The sequence below is a fragment of the Anas platyrhynchos genome, chromosome 3 (assembly GCF_047663525.1).
Source record: "Anas platyrhynchos isolate ZD024472 breed Pekin duck chromosome 3, IASCAAS_PekinDuck_T2T, whole genome shotgun sequence".
NCBI lineage: Eukaryota > Metazoa > Chordata > Aves > Anseriformes > Anatidae > Anas > Anas platyrhynchos.
Window position 1 is genome coordinate 67865309 of NC_092589.1, and position 21730 is coordinate 67887038.

The 21730-nt window shown below is 34.3% G+C and overlaps 1 protein-coding gene across 9 annotated transcripts in view; it reads left to right on the top strand.

The window, feature by feature from the left end:
• TBC1D32 (TBC1 domain family member 32) overlaps positions 1 to 20908 on the top strand; it is an 82279-nt gene extending 61371 nt beyond the window's left edge. For 5 of the 9 annotated variants that reach the window (XM_027454613.3, XM_072036065.1, XM_072036064.1 and 2 more), the window contains 7 exons: positions 2232 to 2315; positions 12065 to 12134; positions 12977 to 13092; positions 14071 to 14225; positions 15883 to 16023; positions 17214 to 17402; positions 20232 to 20908. In XM_027454613.3, coding sequence (XP_027310414.1) covers positions 2232 to 2315; positions 12065 to 12134; positions 12977 to 13092; positions 14071 to 14225; positions 15883 to 16023; positions 17214 to 17402; positions 20232 to 20351 — 875 coding nt within the window. In that variant the 3' untranslated portion in view covers positions 20352 to 20908. Of the gene's footprint in view, positions 1 to 2231; positions 2316 to 12064; positions 12135 to 12976; positions 13093 to 14070; positions 14226 to 15882; positions 16024 to 16577; positions 17181 to 17213; positions 17403 to 17560; positions 17626 to 20231 lie in introns of those variants that run through there. The other 4 variants (XR_005264622.2, XM_027454618.3, XR_003496472.3 and 1 more) reach the window with 4 other exon arrangements.
• Positions 20909 to 21730: the final 822 nt, after the last annotated feature.

The window sequence follows — 21730 nt, forward strand, 5'->3', positions numbered from 1 at the left end:
CCAAATTTGTTTTGATAAACTCTTCTGCATCTTTTCTCCTCTCAAACTTGATTAAAAGCTTTTCAAAGATCCTGATAGGCACTTAGATAAATACTTTCAAATGGTGGAAATCAATTTTGTGCTTGAGTTTCAAAAAATTGCTTAGTAGTTGTTGAGCTGTCACTTCTCATATTAACTCAAGCACTGAACTGGAATATTTAACTGTTAGGTCAAGCGTGTGGATGGCTTCCAACAAAAAAGGGGAAGAAAAACACAGTGTTCAGACTTGACTTACATTGAATTATGAAATACTTTATTCCTCTTTGCTATTTTTTTTTCTTGCTTTACTTACGCAAATATTTGTTACAATGTTTGTGGACCAAATTTCACTAAGCCTATTAGTGAAGATGTGAGATTGTTTATTCTTACAAAATGAATAAACCATTGCTCTTCTACAAAATATTTTTTTTTGGTAGCCCTATGTGGTTTCTTAAAGGTGTGACTCAAATAGTTCTTTTCATAAAAATGCATAACAATATAAATAATATGTGTAATATTTTTCATTTTGATTTGCTAATCCTTTGCAATGCAAAGGATTTTTTTTCTTTTTCTTTTTTTTTTTTACTGTTGGACCTGGTTACTATGACTGTAAACATGTTTTTAGCTGTTGTAGTGAAACTTCTTTTTCACATATAGGGGAATACCCAAACTCAGCCTCTAAAAAACTTCACAAAAAAAAAAAAAAAAAAAAGGATTAGTTCTAGATAAATCTCCATAAATGTTTTTATCCAGTTAATCATTAAAACAAACAAACAAAAACACACAATTTAATGTCAGTATATTAGCTTAAAAAATGGTTGTTAGCTTCCAAATGGTTGGAATAAGAGTTAGTTATTGTCTGTGAGATTCTTTTCTTCATTATTTTTCTGGCATAACAAGCATCAGACTGTGCATCGAGGTTCTTTCCTTCTCCTTCTCCTCATGCACTGCAAGCTTGCACTCCTTCTCTGCCAGTTTTCCTACCAACAGTTTTCTGCTTTTCTGCTTTTCTCCGTTGCCATCTCCACCACAGATTGTTATGCTTCGCTTGTGTTGCTATGACTGTTCGTACAGCTACATGCTAAAATGTTTTATCGGAATTATTCAGCTTAAAAATGACAAGACCTGTGCATGCATGAAGTTTTGTGGGGCTAGGTGCTGAAGCTTCAACACTGTTGAGTTGCATTTGAGGTGATGTCAAGGAAATTGTAAAGTGCAGACTTAAAACGGGAAATCCCAACTCTTTTTTACTCTGTAAGAAAACTCTTTTTTACTCTGTAAGAATGCTCCCTTGCTTTGCATTACTGCAAAAAGTTATATCGCTATTCTTTAAAACCAGCTTATTATAACAATAGCATTTACTTATCAAAAATGTTCATCATTGCTATATCAAGTTCTTAATATGGCTAATCTCAATATCCTCCATGCAGTATTTATAAAGACTTCCTTGTATCCTTTAGTTTACCTCTGTAGGGTGCTAGTGTGTTCAGTTGCAGGAGCCTCAAACTTGCAGAATTGAAGATCATTGAAAGTTGTCACTAACTACCTGGCTAACATTCTGTTAAGGTGGGATATGTAATTTCTTATGTAGTGACAAGATTTCAGCATTGGGCTTCTCTGTGCAGTATGTGCAGACTCAAAATTCCACAGAAAGAACTGAATAACAACATTCCAGACATCATCTGATATTACAGATTTTCCAAATGGAAATACTCTAGTCATTTAACTTTCAGTGTATAGCTTTTATAGTTAAGTGTATAGATTTTATCTTTTGGGGTCATAGGTCATGTTGGAAACAGCCCTTAAAACTTTATTCACTTTTCTTGGCATCATTTTGGGGTATTTTTCTTCTTTTTTTTTTTTTTTTTTTTTTTTTTTTAGGATAAAATATTGTAGTTTAATTATAGTTAATTGTAATTTTATATTGAAATAATGTAGCAAATTCTGAAGTAATCCTTGGAGGATACAAAGATAATAGTGAATTCTCTTTCAGTTTACACTGAATATATTCTCAATAAAGCTATTTAAAATCTAATTTAAGCTAGGAATGGTGGTAGGAATGCAAAAGCACTAAGTATGCTTTGAATTGTTCCCCCATAAAAACATGAATAAACATGCAGAAATTCAAATAGCTTTAGTTATCTTGTTAGGCAATACAGTTCCCCACTTCGTTCATTGCCTTTAACATTTAAATATTTTTATTCTTTTTGCAGTTTTGGCAGAATTAATTGAAAAGTTCGTGTCACGTCTTTCTGAAAGCCGATCGGATTGTTATTTCAGCATGGAAAGCTATAAAGGTCAGTTTCCTAATAATTTATTGCTGTGAAGCCTCTTCATATTCAAATTACTTTCCTTTTAAATATTTCTGTAGTGGTTTGGGGATTGGTGAAAATTTTCCTTAACAACTCAGAAATTCATTACTTAACTGATGTACCTCAGTTTGGAGCAAACGATGATGTACTTGAGGAAGCAGTATAGACAATTATTAGTGATATTTTCACATTTCTAGCGTGCAGTGGAAAGGAGATGAAGAACAGGCAAGGGTGTCATTCAAAGTATTTGTTGACACCTATTTCACGATGATTTGCAGACCTGGTGGCATAAATATTTAAGCAAGCTTAAGCAATCTGGTTTACCTTTTGAAAACCCTTTATTATGTAATCAACCCCTAATTATGCCATTTATATCGCATTAGTAGAATTGTTATTGTTGGCAGAGCAATCTGAGTGTTAGTTTCATACAGATATTATGCTTACAGCCAGGAACAAAGGAGGAATGATAAAGTTAATTTATTCTGAATGTAAAGTAATATGTTTTATATTACTTTTTATATGTTTTATATGTTTTACTTTTATATGTTTACTTATAAAATCAAAAGATACAAAAGCATAGTTAATAACTACTGGAAAATGCAGTTTCATTCTTTAATATCTGTAGACTTCTTTCCTAGGTCGTAGTTTACTTATTTGGAGTTCTAGAGGACCAAGCCATCTTAGGGGAGGACCTATTATTTATACTTCTATTTTGTTCTCACATCCATAGGATGAAAATATATCTTCAGACATGCCTTTGAAATTTCAAAGCATAAAACACCTTTAGTAATTTAGATCTCTTTCTTTTATGTAGTGCCTTTGCCATTTAGCCATGTATCTTCTGAATACTTTAACAGAGCATTTTATTTGAGAATCTTTCTCTTTGCTTAAGGAAGAGATTTGCTAAGTGCCAGTTCTGTCATTTTTTTTATTCCTCCTTAAAAGATCAGTTCTCAAAAACTTGTACTGAAAGATTCTTCTAAACCCTATTGTCCTGCATCAGTTTATTACTTACTTTTTGACTTCTCAAGAGGCATAATGAGCAACAAAAAATTTTTCATTGACTCATAAAACTTGCTATTGACTCATAAAACTTGCTTTTTGCATAGATCTGTCTCAATTCAAATCATTATTTCAGCTACTCTGTTAAAAGTATAACATCTTCACAACTTAAAAGATTTGACACCTAGACTTCCCAACTTCCCAACTTGCTCCTCTCTGTACATTTTTCTTTTTGGGTCAAAGTTTAAGGTATTGTACAATCTCCAATGATATTAAAGGCTCAGGTGCAATTTCTTGTCCTGCTATGGGGGCTGCCTATCTCTTGGTTCTTTAGAGGATAGTGCAGCCTGCAGACTATAAAAGTTTTTCCTGTTAGATGTTGTCGGTTTGATTTGATCTGAATAAGGCAATAACTTAACTGAAAGAAGAACGGAGGAGGAACTGTGCAACTTCCAAGTGGATGTCTTGCCCAGCAATGCAGAGCATTCCTGCTGTTTCTTAATCACAACACTTAATCATTAAGTGTTCCCATCTAATGTGGAAAAACTCTAATGAAGGGACACATCTGTACCCTCTGCACTTAGAAGTGCAGAAGAGTGTATTTTCAATCCACTCTTGTCCACCCATTGTTCAAAATGAGTATTTAAAACAACTTAAGGAAGGTTGAACCTGAATCTTCTACTTCATTAACCTATGATTTCAACATGAACCATTGATCAGATGGAGCTGTCAACAATAACATACTGTTCATCTAAAATTTAATGCCAACTTTAAAGAAACCAAGATTGAAAATTGTATGACAATCACATACATGAAATTATACCTTGTGATTTTCTGTTCTTAAAAGATAGATACAGAGACAAAACAAATATAACAAATTAAAAGCTCTTGAAAATCTTGGGCTGGACAGGTTTTCAACAAACCAACCCATTTTTAAAAATTATTTTTTTATATATTTTTCAGAAAACCAGTCCAGTCTGTATAATATTCCTTTCTGTATTTTATGAATCACTTTTTCATGCATAATTATACAGGCAGTATTGGACGTGAATTCTCTAAAGAAGTTTATGTATACAGTTCTTAAATAAAAGTTCCATGATGCATTGTGACCTCACTGCTTTAGCTGCAAAGAGAAAAAAAGTGAATCTCAGAATTCAGCAATATGCAAAGTCCTCCTGCTTTTCTACAGGAAGATTTGTTGCATCTAACAAATAATTTAAAATGACTGGTTTTATCAGATACCTCATTCTCTCTAAAATATACTCATTTGCTCTGATTATGACGAACTTATTCCTTCAGAACTACTAAATGATAAATTAAACCCTAAAATGATAAATTAAACCCCAAATAAAATAACAGGAGTTTGAAGCTAGAGTAAATACATTTAAGATCAGAAATTAAAGATGACACTTTCTCCTTCACAGTAAAAAAAAAAATCAGGTTGGATGATGAACAATTTTCTTTTGCAAATTTTGATATTCCCTGTCGTGATAAATATAAGGTTAGGAATGGGATAGCGAGAAACCTTCTGAAGGATTGTCAGTAGCCTGGAGATAAGACACTGATATGAACTGTAGGCAAAGGGCAGGTATTCTCTTAATGTTTTACCCCCCGGTCAACAGTGCCATCATCACACACTCTTTTTGTGAAGAGTTCTCCAGTTCTGGAAAATGTGTTGCTCAGTCAAACGGTGTGATTCATCAAAGGTTTATTTTATGTTTTACAGGAAGTCAGTTAATAAAATTTCATAACACATTTTTCAGACAGGTGTAGCAATGAGTATTTTCCAGTAAAACCAGCTAAGACCAATAAACTCATGCCGATTGTCAAGAAGGTGAAACAAAAATACGGTTCCAAAATTGAATCTAGGATTATACAACACTCTGGTAGATTAAAAAAGCTTGACTGTATGAATCAGTTGTGTAGCCAAATTTACACTCATTTCACTCTTTCTTACCCAATAAAATATACAGTGTGGCATTCCTATGAAGACGGAATGTGCTGAGAGGCCCCAGTTCTGTATTACACTTACAGTATTTGCACAGAAGGGAGAAATGGATGCATCTTCCTAGCTCAATATCTAAGTAAGCCAAAAATGCATTTTGCAATTGCATGTGTCCCCCATTCACTCTCTTCAATAAATCGGGATTTGGGGAAACAATTTCTAACTAATGTTTAGTCTTAATGAAGAGAAGCCACAATTTTCATGAAACTGGATCCAGTATAGTGTATAGATACTCAGTGTTTATCATGTTCCTTGAAATGGGAAATATATTATCTTAAAAAAATGACAGCTTTCTAAACCCGTAGGTAGTTGTAATTAGAATAACACAGTCATCCATCTGCTGTGGAATCCCTCAGGATTTCAGTCTATTATAATATCTGCAAATATGGAAAAATCAAATTAGTTTGGGTTGTTATCATTTTGAAGATAAGGGATAAGAAAAAATAACTGATAAACCACTATGCATTTGCAGTGCTTAATTATAAACAGTAACACAAATCTTACTTGAAGTGTACTTTTTGCTAGCAGCAATGATGCTGCTGTGATGTGGATTCAGATGAGGAAAATAATATACAGTACGTATGTTAAATGTTAATGAACTCTGTCCACCCCCTTTCCCAAGATTAATACTTTACAGTTTGCTTTTATTTGTCTTTCTTCTGAAAAAGATATGAACATTGAAAGCCAATCCTTGATGCCTAGCTGTCAGAGGCAATAGGATGCAGGAGGCAAGCAATTGAAATTTGCTATAGCAGTAAAACTGGCGTTATGCATTAGGGATATGAAGTTACTAAAATAGCTACTTTATCTTCCTGTTACCAGCAAATTCCAGTTCATTGAAACACAAATGTTTTCTGTAAATGTACTAGTTTTCTCAAGGTTCCAGCAAGCCTATTTCTCAAAGAACTCCACTTGTAGTGTTATCTTTTTCTTTACCATGAGGGTGACAGAGCACTGGTGCAGGTTGCCCAGAGAGGCTGTGGAGTCTCCTTCTCTGAAGATATCGAAAACCCGCCTGGATGCCATCCTGCACAATGTACTCCAGGTGATCCTGCTCAGCAGCAGGGGTTGAACTAGATATCTTCAGAGCTCTCTTCCAACCTCGGCCATTCTGTGATTCTGTAATATGCTAGTGTCATGGTCTCCACCATGTGTTGCAAACTTCCCATACTCAGGAATGCTATGACCTCTCATGGTTAACTGTTCTTTTGGGTAGCTCTGTTGGTGCAGGTGACCTTGCAGTTGAGTTTTCTATTTCCACTGACCTCTACCTTTGAAACAGCTGAAGCAATAGAATTGCAGGTATTCAGGCCTTAGGCATAAAATTGAAATATCCTGCTTTGTTCCTTCTCTAGTTGAGGCTCAGTTCTCCAGATGAACAAAATCTCATAGGAACTTTCTACCATTTAATAAGCTTAGTGATCAGGTGGATTGGGTGATGAACAGAAATTTTAAAAATGCCAATGGGAAGCTTCTTAGAGGGAGTAATGAATCAGAAATACAGGACTACATCACAAACTGGGCTGAGAGGGAAGGACGGAAGGAGGGGCATTCATCCCTTCCTCCTGCATCATTTGTTGGATGCACTTCTTTAAAGATAGGTGCTATTACCAAAAAGCATTTTGCCCTTTCCTAGTTGTTACGTAACTGGACTGAAAATGTAGTTTATTCTTAAAGATGTTGCTGCCAAAAACAGCTTGAGTATTTGTTATGACCAATACTCAGAGAAGTTCTAGATACGAATATTTTGATCTTCTATTATGACAAGGAATCTTTCTGATGACCTAGCAGATATTTTCAGCAATTAGAGTGGAATTGCACTTGAGATTACTTACTTACCTCTGATGAGGAGCCATTGTCTGTCTTCATTCACAGTTTAAAAACAACAATAATAATATATTTCTTTGAAATGGGATTTTTTAGAGACAATTCAAACAATGAATACAAGATTCAGTCAGAATCTTGTCAGAAGCGTTATAGATGGATAATTTTTTGGAGGAGATGATGTTTTGATGTTCATTAAAGAACAGTAGCAAAATGGCAGGAGAATATGGTGATAAAAGTATGATTTCCACTCTTCCCCAACTCCAAAAAAAATGTTTTAAAATAGATAATTTTCATAAGGATATCACACAGTGTTTTATACTGCCTCCTTGGATACCTTTACAGTGCCAATGTTTAGACACATACTAAAGAAGAAAAATAAAAGCTGATTTTTATTTAAATAAAAGATTTGGTCAGTTTCACAATTCTAGTTTTTATGGACAAAGCCAAAGACTAGAGATCTGATAGGAAAAATAACTACGTATTGTAAAATTCCTTGAAGCTCATACAAGAATTATGCAGGTGCCTCTGACCATCATGGGATATTCAGTAGCTGTTTGCTGTTTTATTACTTACCTTTGATTAAAGGAACCATGTAATTTCTATCTATACAAAGAAAACTAATATTTCTTACCTAAAAATAGACTGAGATAAAATTTAGGATTTTGCGGAGGTTATTTGTGTTGCCATAAAAAGATTTGGCCTGAACACCAACAAGTGAAAAAAGGTAAGTCAATACTGTAAGTACAGCGTTAGTCATTTTTCCCACTTACCACAAAAGGAAAGGCAATAGTTTCTTTGGGATAACAGCAGTGAAATGGGAATAAATTATTACCCAAAGACCGTACAAGTGGTATGAAATGTACTGTAAAGCTGTTTCAGCTTGGCATCCAGTCGCTTCATTGTGAATGCAATGTAGCCCATTTTCTGACTTAACCACATAAAAGTTTCTTTGTGGTAAGGGGAAAAATGAATAAGAAAACCTTTCAGATGAGTCGTAAAGTTGATGCATTGAAGTTTAGCCTGATCAGGAAGAATACAATTGGATTGCGTGTGCCACTTAACTCACTCTGAAGTATCTGTAGCTACAGATTGACTTTAATAGTACTATTTACTTGCCTTTGCAAGTCGTGCTTTTTCAGAATGTCTGTTTTTATGCTCCTGAATGTTACAAAACTTTTGCAAAGTGCTGTGCATTGAAGCACTTGAAATGGACGTAACCATAGTACAACTGATCAATCATAACCTCAAAGCAAGAAAACACTGAGATTGCATAAAGAATTGCTCCTTGTCTTCCCTTTTTCCTGTTCTTCCTGCTTCCCCTAACTTTTTGGGAAAGCATGAAAGCCAAGGAAAGGAATTTGCAATAAAACAAGAAGACAAGGAAAGGTTGGAAACAAGGGAAGATCACAAAATGGTAAAAATAAGTACTTCCTTATTGTAGAAAAACTTATTATTTTACATTTTTTTCATATGTAGTGTTCATATTCTCGTGTTTAAAGTCATTATTGGCAATTAAGAGTTTGCAGTCATTGATGTTTCAAAGGAATCTTTTTCTCTTTTAAATTAATAAGATTGTATTAAATTATGGCTTCCTAAAACAGTTTTAAGAGCAGCCATACTGATATTTTTTTTTCATGATCAGCTTCTTAGAAGAGTGCATGGTAGGTTGCTAATGTAACGAGTAGATTCAGGGTTAAACAAAATGAATTGTTTACATCCTAAAGTGGTCCATATCTACTGCTGTGGAGTCATACGTATTTTAGAATGAGAGACTATGTCATCTTCCCATTGTAACTATTATTATTTTAATTGTAAGTCTATACAGCTCCTAAAGGAACATGTGGAATATCTTTCAAGTCATCCTTCAAGTTTCAATTTGGGTTAATTTCCATTTTACCATATTTTGATTTTTAAAATAAGAAGTATAAAATACCTATTTGACATAGATTTTGCTTTTATTAGATAAATAAAAAGGAAGTTACTAAAGCATGTTGTTCATTCCATTTAATAATAGTCACAGTGCAGTATCATGTTCTTATCTAATTTACAGTTCAGAGCGGTGTTCTGTCATTTGTTTGAGGGTAAGTGGCATTCTTGTTTAGAAAATTGTTCCATCAATGCCTTCTGTTTTTCAAGACAGTTAGTTTTCAGGTATATTGATAACTAATTGTCAAATATGTTTTGTAGAATATCAAATTGTGTATTAAATCCACAGAGTCATGAGCATCATTATAATAGTACAGTCACAACATACGACTGCAAGCTTGCTAGTAAGCTTTTTATCCATGGATTGCAATATGCAATATCTTCATACCCAACTTATTCTTAATAATAATTCACTAGCTTAATGGAACATTCAAGGTTTCTAGGTCCGGTTTTTAATCAGTAGGAAGTGGTCCTTTGTGTATTCTAAATGGCTTTGTAGTTTTCTAATGCCTAGTGTTCCCGGTTTGTTAATTGGAAAAGCAAAATGGAAATCAAAAATTTTGACAAGGAACCTCAATTTCTGTGTTCGTAATGTGAGTTGTCGACTGGTAGTAACTCAACTGCATAGTGTACAGAGCTATGATTATATCAAGTACACTGGTGTAAGAAAGTGAGAGTTTTTGCCTTGATGAGTTACTACATAATATAGAATTATTCGGTCCAAACTCTATGTTAATTTTATCTTCTTTCATAATACTGGGGAAAATATCAAAGGGAAAACTGATGAGGAAAAGATCCTTTTCAGCAACTAAGAATTATTATACCAGAAAATAAAAGGCAATGAGGATGAATGAAATCAGTTGTGTTCTTGTAATGTTGGTAGGAAGGAAGCATTCAGTACTTGCTGTAAGTTGTTACAAAGTGGAAACTGGTTCAGATGGTGTGCTGTCATATGGCTATTTCTCACAGCACCCTTGTTGGACTCTGAGAGCAGTTCCAGCATTTCCACCCACAGAAGGCTCATCTTGAAAAGGAAGCAGAGCTTCCTTGGTGTAGAGATTGTCAGGCTGTTTCCTTCTCTCCTGCAGTCATGCAGGACTGAATATACAGTCATGCCAGGACTGAATTAACCATTAGTTACCATTAGTCAACTCATTCAAATTCTCCCTGGCTTGTCTTCTACCATGGCTTCTATGTTACAGTATAGCTCTGGGCTGCACAATTGCAAATAGGAACCTGGAAAAGAATGCACTGTTTGGGTGGTATTTGCAGCTTGAGAAAACAGGTAGCTCGGAACAGTAGCTGTATGTCCTGGTTTCAGTTAGAATTTTCTTCCTAGTAGCTGGTGGAATGCTGTGTTTTGGCTTAGGATGAGAAGAGTGCTGATAACACCCCGATGCTTTAATTGTTGCAGAGCAGTGCTTATACCAAGCCAAGGACATCTCAGCCTTTTGCTCTGTCCTGCCAACGGGCAGGCTGGGGGTGCAGTAAGAGCTGGGAGGGGACAGACCCAGGACAGGTGACCCAAACTAGCCAAAGGGGTATTCCATACCATCTGACGTCATGCTAAACAATATATAGGGGTGGCTAGCTGGGGGGAGGGGGCCGGACTGCTCGGGGTTAGGCTGGGCATCGGTCAGCGGGTGGTGAGCAATTGCATTGTGCATCACTTGTTTTGTACATATTATTATTAGTAGTACTATTATCACCATTGTATTATTATTATTATTATTATTATTATTATTATTATTATTATTATTATTATTATTATTATTATTATTATTATTATTATTATTATTATTATTATTATTATTATTATTAAACTGTCTTTATCTCAACTCACGGGCTTCACTTTCCATTTCTCTCCCCCGTCCCAGAGAGGGAGGGGGAGGGGGAGTGAACGGCTGCGTGGTGTTTAGCTGCCGGCCGGGTTAAACCACGACACTGTAAAAAGTTAGCAACTGTTTCAAGCATCTCCAGGGCTTTATAACTGAAATGTCCTGTGATTTAATATGGATTCTTTCAAATACTGTTTTTCTTGAACTTCTATTCTGGGGTTGAAAAAAAAAAAAAGGCTTCGACTTGAGATTACTATTTCAATCTCATCAGTTTATTGAATAAATTCAAGAAAATTTCAGTCTACAGCTCATCTGAGCAGGACACTTTTTCTTTCTTTCTTTCTTAGACAATTTTTTAATTAAGTTCATTTTTTTTTCTTTTTTATTAGCACTTTGTCTCAAAGAAGTATGTTAAAGGCTTAAGACCTCAGCTTTTAGCGCATAGTATTACTGTAGTGATTTTTTTTGAGGTGTCGTTATCTTAGATGAGATGAGAACACGAAATAGACAGAACTTCATCTTTTGCATTTAAAATTTAGCATTTTGAGAAAATGTTACCAACGGGGTTGTTTTAATTCACGATTTATTAATTTGTTTATCTAACTTGGATTTCTCATTTAAATAAATGCAAAAGAATGGTGGTATATATTACTGTGTGAAAGAAAAAATCATGGAAATACAGGATATTTAAAAAACAATCAATTATAAAATGTTCAATGAGACTAATATCAAAATAGAATTTTTGTTAGCAAGGTTGGCTTTACAGCTTGGTGACTTTAAGGCCACTGGAATGGAAGAAAGTAAACCAGAAAATGCGGCTTTGATTTCTTGGCAAGAAGGGATGAAGCTCTGCCAAGAAATGGGTCTGAAGATGATGTTTGTTCTCATCATGCTTTAAAGCTAATGATAACCATATTAAAAGTGAACATTTTCCTGTAAAGAAAGTGATTTTAATTAAAAAAAAAAAAAAAGTATGAGGAATACAGGTTCTTGATGTTTCTTTGCAAATACTGCTAAACTCACTTAAATATGAAACAGATCTCCAAAATTAGTATCTGTGCATGGAAGCTTTACATTAGTATTCAGTTCAAATCATATTTTTCATAATACTTTATTATATTTTTCTTTTGTTTTAGCCATGGATGCAGATGTGAAGAAGGAACGCCTTTCATCTGTGCAGCTGCTTGGTGTTGAAATGACAGTCAGGTACATGGTATTAAAATATTTCCCTAGTGTATTTCTAGAATTTGTTTGATTTCATGGAATGACTTTAATGATATTTAATCCATTAACTCAGTGTTTTATGCCATCTAAATCTAAAGATAATCTTTTGAGAAAATGAATTCTAAATTTCAAAACGAAAAAGGTATTAGTACATAATTAAATTATCTTTACAGATTATATAGGTTATTGTCCTTGATTGCTGCAAAGGCTAATTGTAACTTGTTAGTAAGATTTACCACTTAAATTACATTATTCTGAGTTATGTTTCTTTTCCTTCTCACATTACTTCTCTAAATGGTTCTGTTTAGCTAAGCTTAGTTATATGCCATTAACACATTTTATTTCGCTCATAATTTGCAGAGCTATGATGAAAGAAAAGTTAATGTGTCTGTACTTCCACAGATTGTTTTCTTTAGCATTAATATTTGAATTCTGATGCCAATAGTTACATATAAAATATACTTTAATTACATATAAAAATATTCTTAGCTGGAATTCTAAACAACATACGTGAAGAAAATGAGTCATGTATCATAGACAAAGTCCTTGTTCCTTCCCATCACAGTTGCTAAAACTTTGAATTACAAGGAATTTGGGTAAGAAATTGTAACACTGAGTAGAATAGTCTGCCATTCCCAAATGAAGAACCATAGCTTTTATTAAACCATTTTTTATATATCTACAACATTGTGGTTTTGATGTTCAGTGTGATGACTGCTTAACTTTTACAGGCCTATTAAGTATGAATTCTTGCTTTTTAGTTTTATTTTATTTATTTATTTTAACGTATTTAAGCAATTTCAGTTTTTAATTTCTTGTGTTAGATATGGAAAATACCTGAATTTGCTAAAAGAACATGCTGAAAATGATCTGTGCTTCGTCTTAATGAATTGTGAGCAATTTCTGAAACAACAGCAGACAACTGTGGTATCCTCACTTCGTATCCTTCTTGATTGCATAAATTGTGTGGCCTAAGAATGCTAGTGGAACTTGAGCCCTCAATTTGGGTTTATGATGGTGGTGTTATATGTGTAATATATCCTGGAAGAAGAAGAAAAAAGGCACTTTCTTTGAAATTTTGTTAAGTTAAAATGCACACACAATGCACTCCATAAAATATTTGTCATTCTGTTCCATATTTTGTTAAAATTGTTTCTCATTAATTTTTGTCATAAAGTTTTTTGGTGTAGGGTCACATATCTCTGTATATGCTAAAGAGTCTGAAGCAATATACCTTTGAGCATTAATAAATATTTGTGGTACTCCCACAGTATCAATGTTCTGGTGCTATGTACTATGTAGATGTACTGCAGTTGTATTATGTAGTACATAACGTACTATGGAACATTATATATATATATTTTTAATATAGCAATGATAACTGTTTCCAATAAGCTTTTTTCTTCAAGCATTAGGCTTAGTGTATCTCTATTAAAATATAGTTCAAGTAGTCAGCATATACTTTAATTCTGTTTTGAAAGCTTTTATTTTACTTTTTCTTTTTTTCCCCCCTAATCTTCACAACTCATGTTTTCCTCCTCTTCCCCTACCATTCTCTGTTCCTGTACTGTGGGCACACTTGTTTTTGTGTGAGGGTTTTGTATTTACATATTTCGTACTTACATATTTCTCTAGTTTTTTTTTTTGTTGTTGTTTTTTCCTGATTTGAAACATTTGCTTATGGACTGGAAAAGAGTAGACTACAGGGAAAACAGCTTAAATTGTTTCTCTTAATTCAGTTGTAGAGACAGGTGTGTCTCTAGAAAACTGCTTTCTGTGCAGCTATATTCCATTGTCCCATCTGTAACAAACAAGCTCTTAACTCTGTATGTTCAGACCTGGGGAGTGAGGAAGGCTGCAATTCCTGCATGGCAGTGCAGAGAAGTTTTTTGCCCAAGTTCCTTAACTTTTAATGCAGACTGCTTGCAGGAACGCTATGCTGGCTATGACTGGTTTGCATCTTCTGTGTTCCTCATTATGTCAGGGGACAGGGAGAAGACTCTAATGTTTCTTCAGCAATTTTCTCATCTTCTTGTTTCAGCATTTCTCTGGCTACCAAGACTGCATGTATCTGTAAGAATTTAAAAGCTGATTCTTTTTGAAAGACAACTTTGAAAGTTAAAATACATGTTATCAATTTCTCCCTTTTTTAAAATTGCATTAAGTTTTCATTAAAGCCCTCTAACTGAATGCATAACCCTGATTTTTTTTTTTTTCCAGAAAAATACAGATTTGCTCAAATGGTTGTTTAAAAGTAGTGAAATAACAGGTGGACTGATGGTAAAGGCAATGTTACCAAGTTTTAAAGCTGACAAAATAAAAAAATAAACCTCGTTAGTGGCATCAAATTCTGATGCAAGACCTTTTATTATTAGTAGTATTATTACAATGTGAAGTTTATCCTTCTGATTTTCAGTAAAACTCAGTTTTATGGTTAAAAGCACTAACATGTATTTATTAAATTTGAAGAATTATTACTGAATTCTGAATGCCCAAATTCTGAATGCTTTGCAATTTGAAATTATTAGTATTTTGATCAAGTTTGTAGTATATGCAGCATGATTTCCATCTTTGATTGCATGTGGAATCATCTGTGTAAAACAAAAATCTTTCATCTTTCAGTTTGACTTCATACATGTTCACATTGTCTTGAATGTTTTGACCACAAACTATCAAATAACTGTTGTCTTTACTACAGAGTTCTGGGGCATAGGATGCACCATCTAGATTTTGTGCCTCTTCTGTATGCAAACCTCTGTTAAGACGAGTTGGTCTGTCTTTTCACCAGCAATGACTGTATTGCTCCGCTCACAACGCCAAGGCCAGCCCTAAGGCTGTTCCAACACAATTAAATTTTGCTCCATTATGTGAATATAATTGTGCTAAATTCTCAGTGCTGAGAATTTAAGTGTCTTCTTCCATACAAGAGCTAGACAGCATTGCAAAGTTGCTGCATTACTAATGTCCATTCTAAATACCTAAATGATTTCTCTTTCACAATATATCTTGAAGAAACAAAGAGAAAACTAAATAATTAACCTATTTGCATAATTTCCACAATGTAAACTAAAATAAAATGTCAAAACATAAATGAGGAATTATCCAGCCATTAGACTGTAATGCTTTAGGAAGCATTAGACTGCCTTAGGAAGGTGGAAAATTCCCAAGGATGTGCACTAACTTTCTAGCACTAAGCCAAAGATTCATTACCTAGAAACCAAACACCGATACCCAAAGCTTTCCATAATGATAACCTCTGTTTCTTTTGCAGCTCATAACAAAATTTCTCTCATACTCACCACATGTACTGCAAAGAAACATGCACCTAGAAAACAATTTTAAATACCACAGAAGTTTGACTTTTTATCCACCAGTAAAAGGGAAAAAAATCCAACAAAAATGAATTGTTGTTGTTTGTTTAAAATGCAGCAACATTTTCTCCCTCCCTGCTTTGAGAATTAAAGCATAAATGCAATAAAAACTTAAGATTGTAAAGGATTAGTTAAGATATATTTTACAACAGTTTCTAGCTTTGGATTTTCTTTAGTTTAACTACGTGTTTTTAAGATGTCAATGCAGTCTTTTTCCATATTCACTTATTTTATTTCCTATCTCTAAAATAATTGTGATTACTTATCTTACAAGTGTATATATTTTTCTCAGAAAGGTATTTTAAAGTAACACACTTCTGTGATCTATAACTATTTTCCCCAATTTTGTTGTTAATCAGGTGCACCTGCCTATTACCACAGTGGAATCTGGCATCCATCCAGTCTATTTCTGCAGTGCACACTATGTTGAGATGTTGATGAAAGCTGAGTTACCACTTGTCTCCTCTGCCTTTCATATGGCTGGTTTTGCTCCGTCCCAGGTACCTGATGAAATATCAAAGTATCTTCAACTTCTTGATTTAAATCCACAAAATCAAAGATGTTCAGAGTTAAAGTTGGAACTACTGTGGTTTTTCTATATATGTGCATGGTGGTTCTGAAACAGCATAAGAGATTGTTGAATGCATAGTGACTCAGGGCATTTTAACATAAATATTAACTATCTTCTGTAGAGTAATGACAGTATACTGCAACTGATGATCTTCCATTACAAGTTCATGCAGGAAATCTGATAAAAGTGAGATACTAAAAACTCAGATTTATCAATAAAAAAATTAGAGTATCTTATTCTGCAGAATAATTTTCACTGTTTTCAACAGGGAGGAAATGATAAATTTGGGACAGATATGTAACAGAAAGCAGTACAGTTGATATTAGAAAAAATAAATAAATACTTTTTAAGGACTACTATAACTATTACAATTAGGTAAAAAAGATAAACCAAAAACTTTTATAATAATGAAATGTTATTAGAGAAAATTATTCTCTAGTTAGTTTTTATTTAGTTACTTTTTATTTTATGTACTTACTACAGTGCTTTGGAAATACCGAATTCTACATGTATGTACAGAATATTGCTTATACTACAGTCATGATGAAGCATAAACAGCTTCATGCCAATGCATAGGATATCTCACTGGAGTAAGAGAGCTTATTTCCGTTCCAAGGCAAGAAATGTATTTTTCATATTATGCCTTCAAAATTCCCTTTTTCCAGGATTTGCAGCATAAGATGGGGGCAGATGCCAGCTTTAAATAGTCAGTTTAGGATTTCTTTTTTTGAGAAGAGTGGCAAATAAGGGATTTTATCTCAGCATAGGAATAATGAGGTGCCTATAATTAGGTAATGAAAAATCATCTTGTATTTCACTGGTCTTGAAGTTTTATGCCTCAACTTCAACAGTTGCCATATATTCAGGTACAATGTATATGAACAGATATGATATGAACAGAAGCAGGGTATGAGGTATAGCAGAACTCGGTGAAACTATTTTGAAGCTGTGCTTTTGTGGGAAGAAAAAGGGATTCTTGGCCTCTTTTGTACCTTTTATTTTTGTAAGTAGGGTAATGGTATAGGAAAAGGGCGTTAGTCTAGAAAAATTAGGAGATAATACTGATAAATTATTACTCAGTATCTACAGCAATTTAATTACAATTTTATTCTCACCTAGATTTGTCTGCAATGGATAACTCAGTGTTTCTGGAATTACATGGACTGGAGTGAGATCTCTCACTACATTGCTACATGTATTTTCCTTGGTCCTGATTATCAAGTATATATGTGCATTTCTGTGTTCAGACATCTAGAGAAAGACATCCTGAAGCACACTGAAGCCCAAGATCTTCAGGTTTTTCTGAAAGTAAGGGTTTCTTTTTGAATTTCTTTCAATTGCCAAAGGGAAGCAAAATTCTCTATACTGAAAATTAATATACTACTTAATCAGAAGCACTTACTGAATTTCACCTATTGATTTTAACTGAGTGAAATAACACTTTAATTTTATTTTCTTCCTGGCAGGAAATTGTGGTTTAGTATTTTCCAGAGAATGGTTTTCCTGCATATTGTCCTGATCACCTCTCCTTGTAAGCAACTTTAAATAGTCGCATTAATTTACTAGGGCATTTAGTTCAATTCCGTATATGTGGCCCTGATCTCATTAAAGTTGATATTCTTCAGAAGGGTGGGTTTATGCAGTGGTCTCCTTCTGAAGCCTGAAGAGATGTGGCACAAAGCTCAGTGATCTTTGTTATTCTGAACACATGTCAATTACTATACAATCAGCCTTTCTTAGATAATAGGCAACTGCACTCTGCCAGTATACTAAAGCAAAAGCACAGCAATCGGGAGAAAAACAGTGAACTCAACTTGGAATCTAAGATTTATTGTTTGTCTTTCTTTCTATTGTGCTGAGTATATATAAGTAAGGCGGGATGATATCGATACATACTCCTTTGGCAAGATCTTGACATATCTGATACCACCTAAACTTTACATTAAAATGAAGTCATCAGTTAACAGCAAGTCATTACAAAAATCAGTGATTTTGATCTCTAGTTTAATTACGGTTATTTTGGATATAACTCCATCCATTTAACAATGGTAGACTTCTAATTCAATTAATTTATTAAATTTGTGGCAGCTCTGGATTTTGAAAGTTGTTTGTGCAATTCTTCTGATACAATTATACTCATCCTTTGGGTTATTTCAATGTCCATACTGTGTGGTTTTATTTTTCTTTTGTCATCCTGTATGGGATTTCTGGTCAATGGCAAGTTGAGTCAACAGTGTGGTATCGCAGCCAACAGGGCCATCCATATCCTGGGTGCATTAGGCACGGCATATTTAACCAGTCAAGGGAAGGGATTTTCTTGCTCTGCTCTGCGTTGGCGTGGCGCCACCTCGAGCACCATGTGCAGTTTGGGGCACCACAGGATAAAAAGGACATAAAAGTATTAGAGTGTGTCCATAGGAGGGTTACGAAGATGATGAAGGGTCTGGAGGGCAAGACATGTGAGGAGTGGCTGAAGTTCCTTGGTTTGTTCAGCCCAGAGCAGAGCAGGCTGAGGGGAGGCCTCATGGCGGCCTGCAGCTCCCTCACGAGGGGTGCAGAGGGGCAGGCACTGAGCTCTGCTCTCTGGGGACAGCAACGGGACCTGAGGGAACGGCATGGAGCTGGGACAGGGGAGGGTCAGGCTGGGGGTTGGGGAAAGGTTCTGCACCCAGAAAGTGGTCACTGGAACAAGCTTCCTAGAGGAGTGGTTGATGCCCCATGCCTGTCAGTGTTCAAGAGGCATAAGGACAATGCCTTCCGTATTGTGCTAACTTTTGGTTATCCCTGAAGTGGTCAGGTGGTTGGAGCTGATGATCTGTGTAGGTCCCTTCCAAGTGAACTATTCTAAATATGAACAATATGTCAGTTCAGTCATTGTTCTTAAAAATGTTTGGTATACAGTCTAATGAGTATATCATCTTGTTTGACCTGGTTTTGGTCAATATAGCTTAAAAACTACTTACTTTTGATGGCATCAGCCAGGATAGTCGATGTAAACTATATAAGAGAATTTGTATGTTATCACCTGTACTATAAACAGACTAGAGATTTGTCATGGTTATGTTATATTAGTGAGAAATACTCCATATTAATTACTGGAGTATTTACAATTCATTGAGAGCATTGCAGAAAGAGTTAACGGCTCTTTCACTGTACTCTTGCTTTTGATAACTCTTAATCTAGCTAAAGAAGAAAAACTCACTCTGTCATTTTATTCAATTTCATTTATAGTATAGGCTTCATGTAGGGTTACCTGGGTTTAACACTTGCAAAGGTATTGGTCAGTTACCATTCTGTTGAAATACAAAAATTTAGGTTTGAGTTTTAGCCTGTAACTTCTCAGCACAGCATTCACAAATGTCAATTGCTGTAGTGGAGCAATTCCCTCAAAAATGGAAGTCTAAACTATTCTAAGAACATAATCCAAGTTTAAAAAACAAAAGCAAACAAAATTAATAATAATAATAAACAACCTTTGAGTATTCATTTTATATTTTCTTAAGTAATGTCACAATTTCATACTAGCGGTGGTCACTTACCATATGAAGAAGTCCTTCTGCCTGTTTTCCTTCAAAGAACTGATAGTAATTTTTCAAGCTTCTAACCTACATTATATTTCATGAAAAAATTATGATTTGATAGCAATACACCTTTGTTGCTATTATCTAATGAGTAGTTACATGTAGCTAGTAAAATTAAAAACAAATATTATTTTTCTTAATACATATATTTAAATTTGCATATAAAGAAATAAGTTGGAGACAACTTTGCTGTGAATTAAGATGATGTTATGCCTTTTTTAAAAAAAGAATATTTTAGTACCTGATGTTGCCTTTTTAAAGCTCACTTTATTTTCATTAAAAATCTTCATATGTCATACTTTCCAAAAATGAGATGAACAACTTCTTTGTGAAAAAACTATTTGTTACCAAGAGTTAAGGAATTACTGGAAGTACCTTCTGGAACAGATATGCTTATTATTTATTTCTAAATTATATTTTAATATGTGTACTTTAAGTACTCAAGCCATGGCAAGCAGAACAAAACTAACTCTATTCAGCAGCCTGGAATTCATCACATTTGAGTCATGCATCCTTTTTCTTATCTAATAAATGTTCTCTGTGTGTATTTGTGCAGGAAGAAGCACTCCATGGATTTCGAGTGAGTGATTATCTAGAATACATGCAAAGCCTGGAGCTGATCTACAGACCAGTGCTACTGAAAGACATGAAGAACATCAGAGTACAGAATACATAGATCAAGCGAGATAGATTTTTTGCAGTTTTGGTTACATTCTTTAAAAGAATACTGATTATTTGATATATCTGCACTAATACAAGTCAGGCTGTGTAAATGTATATACTGTAACATAAATAAGGAGGGTTTTCAGAATATAGTTTTTGCAAAAGGACTTCATTTAAATTGGATGACTTACAGTAATCATATTTTCCCAGACAGGCTATACGCATAGCCTCATTTTTATTTGAGAGAAAGCTTCAGAAATCACCTGTAGATTGTTGGAAGCGTCTTCCTTAAAATGCCTAGAACCTGGTTCCAAATCAATTCATTATTGTCATATCCTTGTAGCACAGTCCTAAAAACTTCATATATTGTAAGGGTCTGACAAAGTGATTTTTCTTAGAAGCAACTGTTAGTATGTATTCATATGCATGAGAACTGAACAAATGAAAAATAAATTCTCTGTACACAGCCGTTCTGAATTTGTGGATAAGGTTGAGAAAAGAGTGATCAAATGCATGCAATGAAACAAGACCGATATTCCTTTTTTTAAAAATAAATAAATAAATAAATCATTTTGTGTCTTAAAACATCTATTTGTAACATATAATTCTGGTATGCATAAGTGAATGAGAAGTCCCTAGGCAGCCTGCTTTTCATATCTCTGAAAACAATCCTCTTTAAAGATTTTGATTTCATTCAAACAGGGAAACACTGATATAAAGTTTCATCTACACTTCCCTTTCATCATCTGTGAAATGCAATAATTAAGGCTGCTAGGATTAAATCTGTGTTTTCTAACACTGGTGCAATGTAGGTAAAAGTTTAAAGTTGTTGAAGTTGATTGAAATTCCCAATTTCAGAGGAAACATGTTTTCTTGAAGAGCATGAAGAGCACTGTATCCCATTTGCTCTGGGACAGATTTTAGATAAGTCAGTGGGCAGCTGAGTGGATTAAACATTCTAACAGCTTTCTTTTCTATATTACATTATATAACTCTTAAATAGATATCTAACCCAGGGAAGGAAAAAAAAAAAAAAAGAGTAATTTTCTTTGCAATTACTTAATACTAACTGTAGTGGTCACTGTAGACATTATTTTATGTCTCATTTCTCTTCTTACTCCCTCTACCAGTGAAAAAAATGAATAAAGCACATCCTAGCAATCACTGGCCAAGCTGAAGCTTTCCCTCCTGTCTTGCCTCACACCCTCCACAGTATTTGGAGATTGCTTGTTCTTTTCGCTTTGCAAGAATTTTACTTGCTCAGTTCTGTATTTTGGTGGGCTCCTCTATTTAGGGTTTTCCATTTGTGCTTTCCTCAGTAATAGTAGTGATGTTGCTAAAATACCCATTCATCTGCCAAAGTAGTTTATCATCTATGACATCTGATCATCT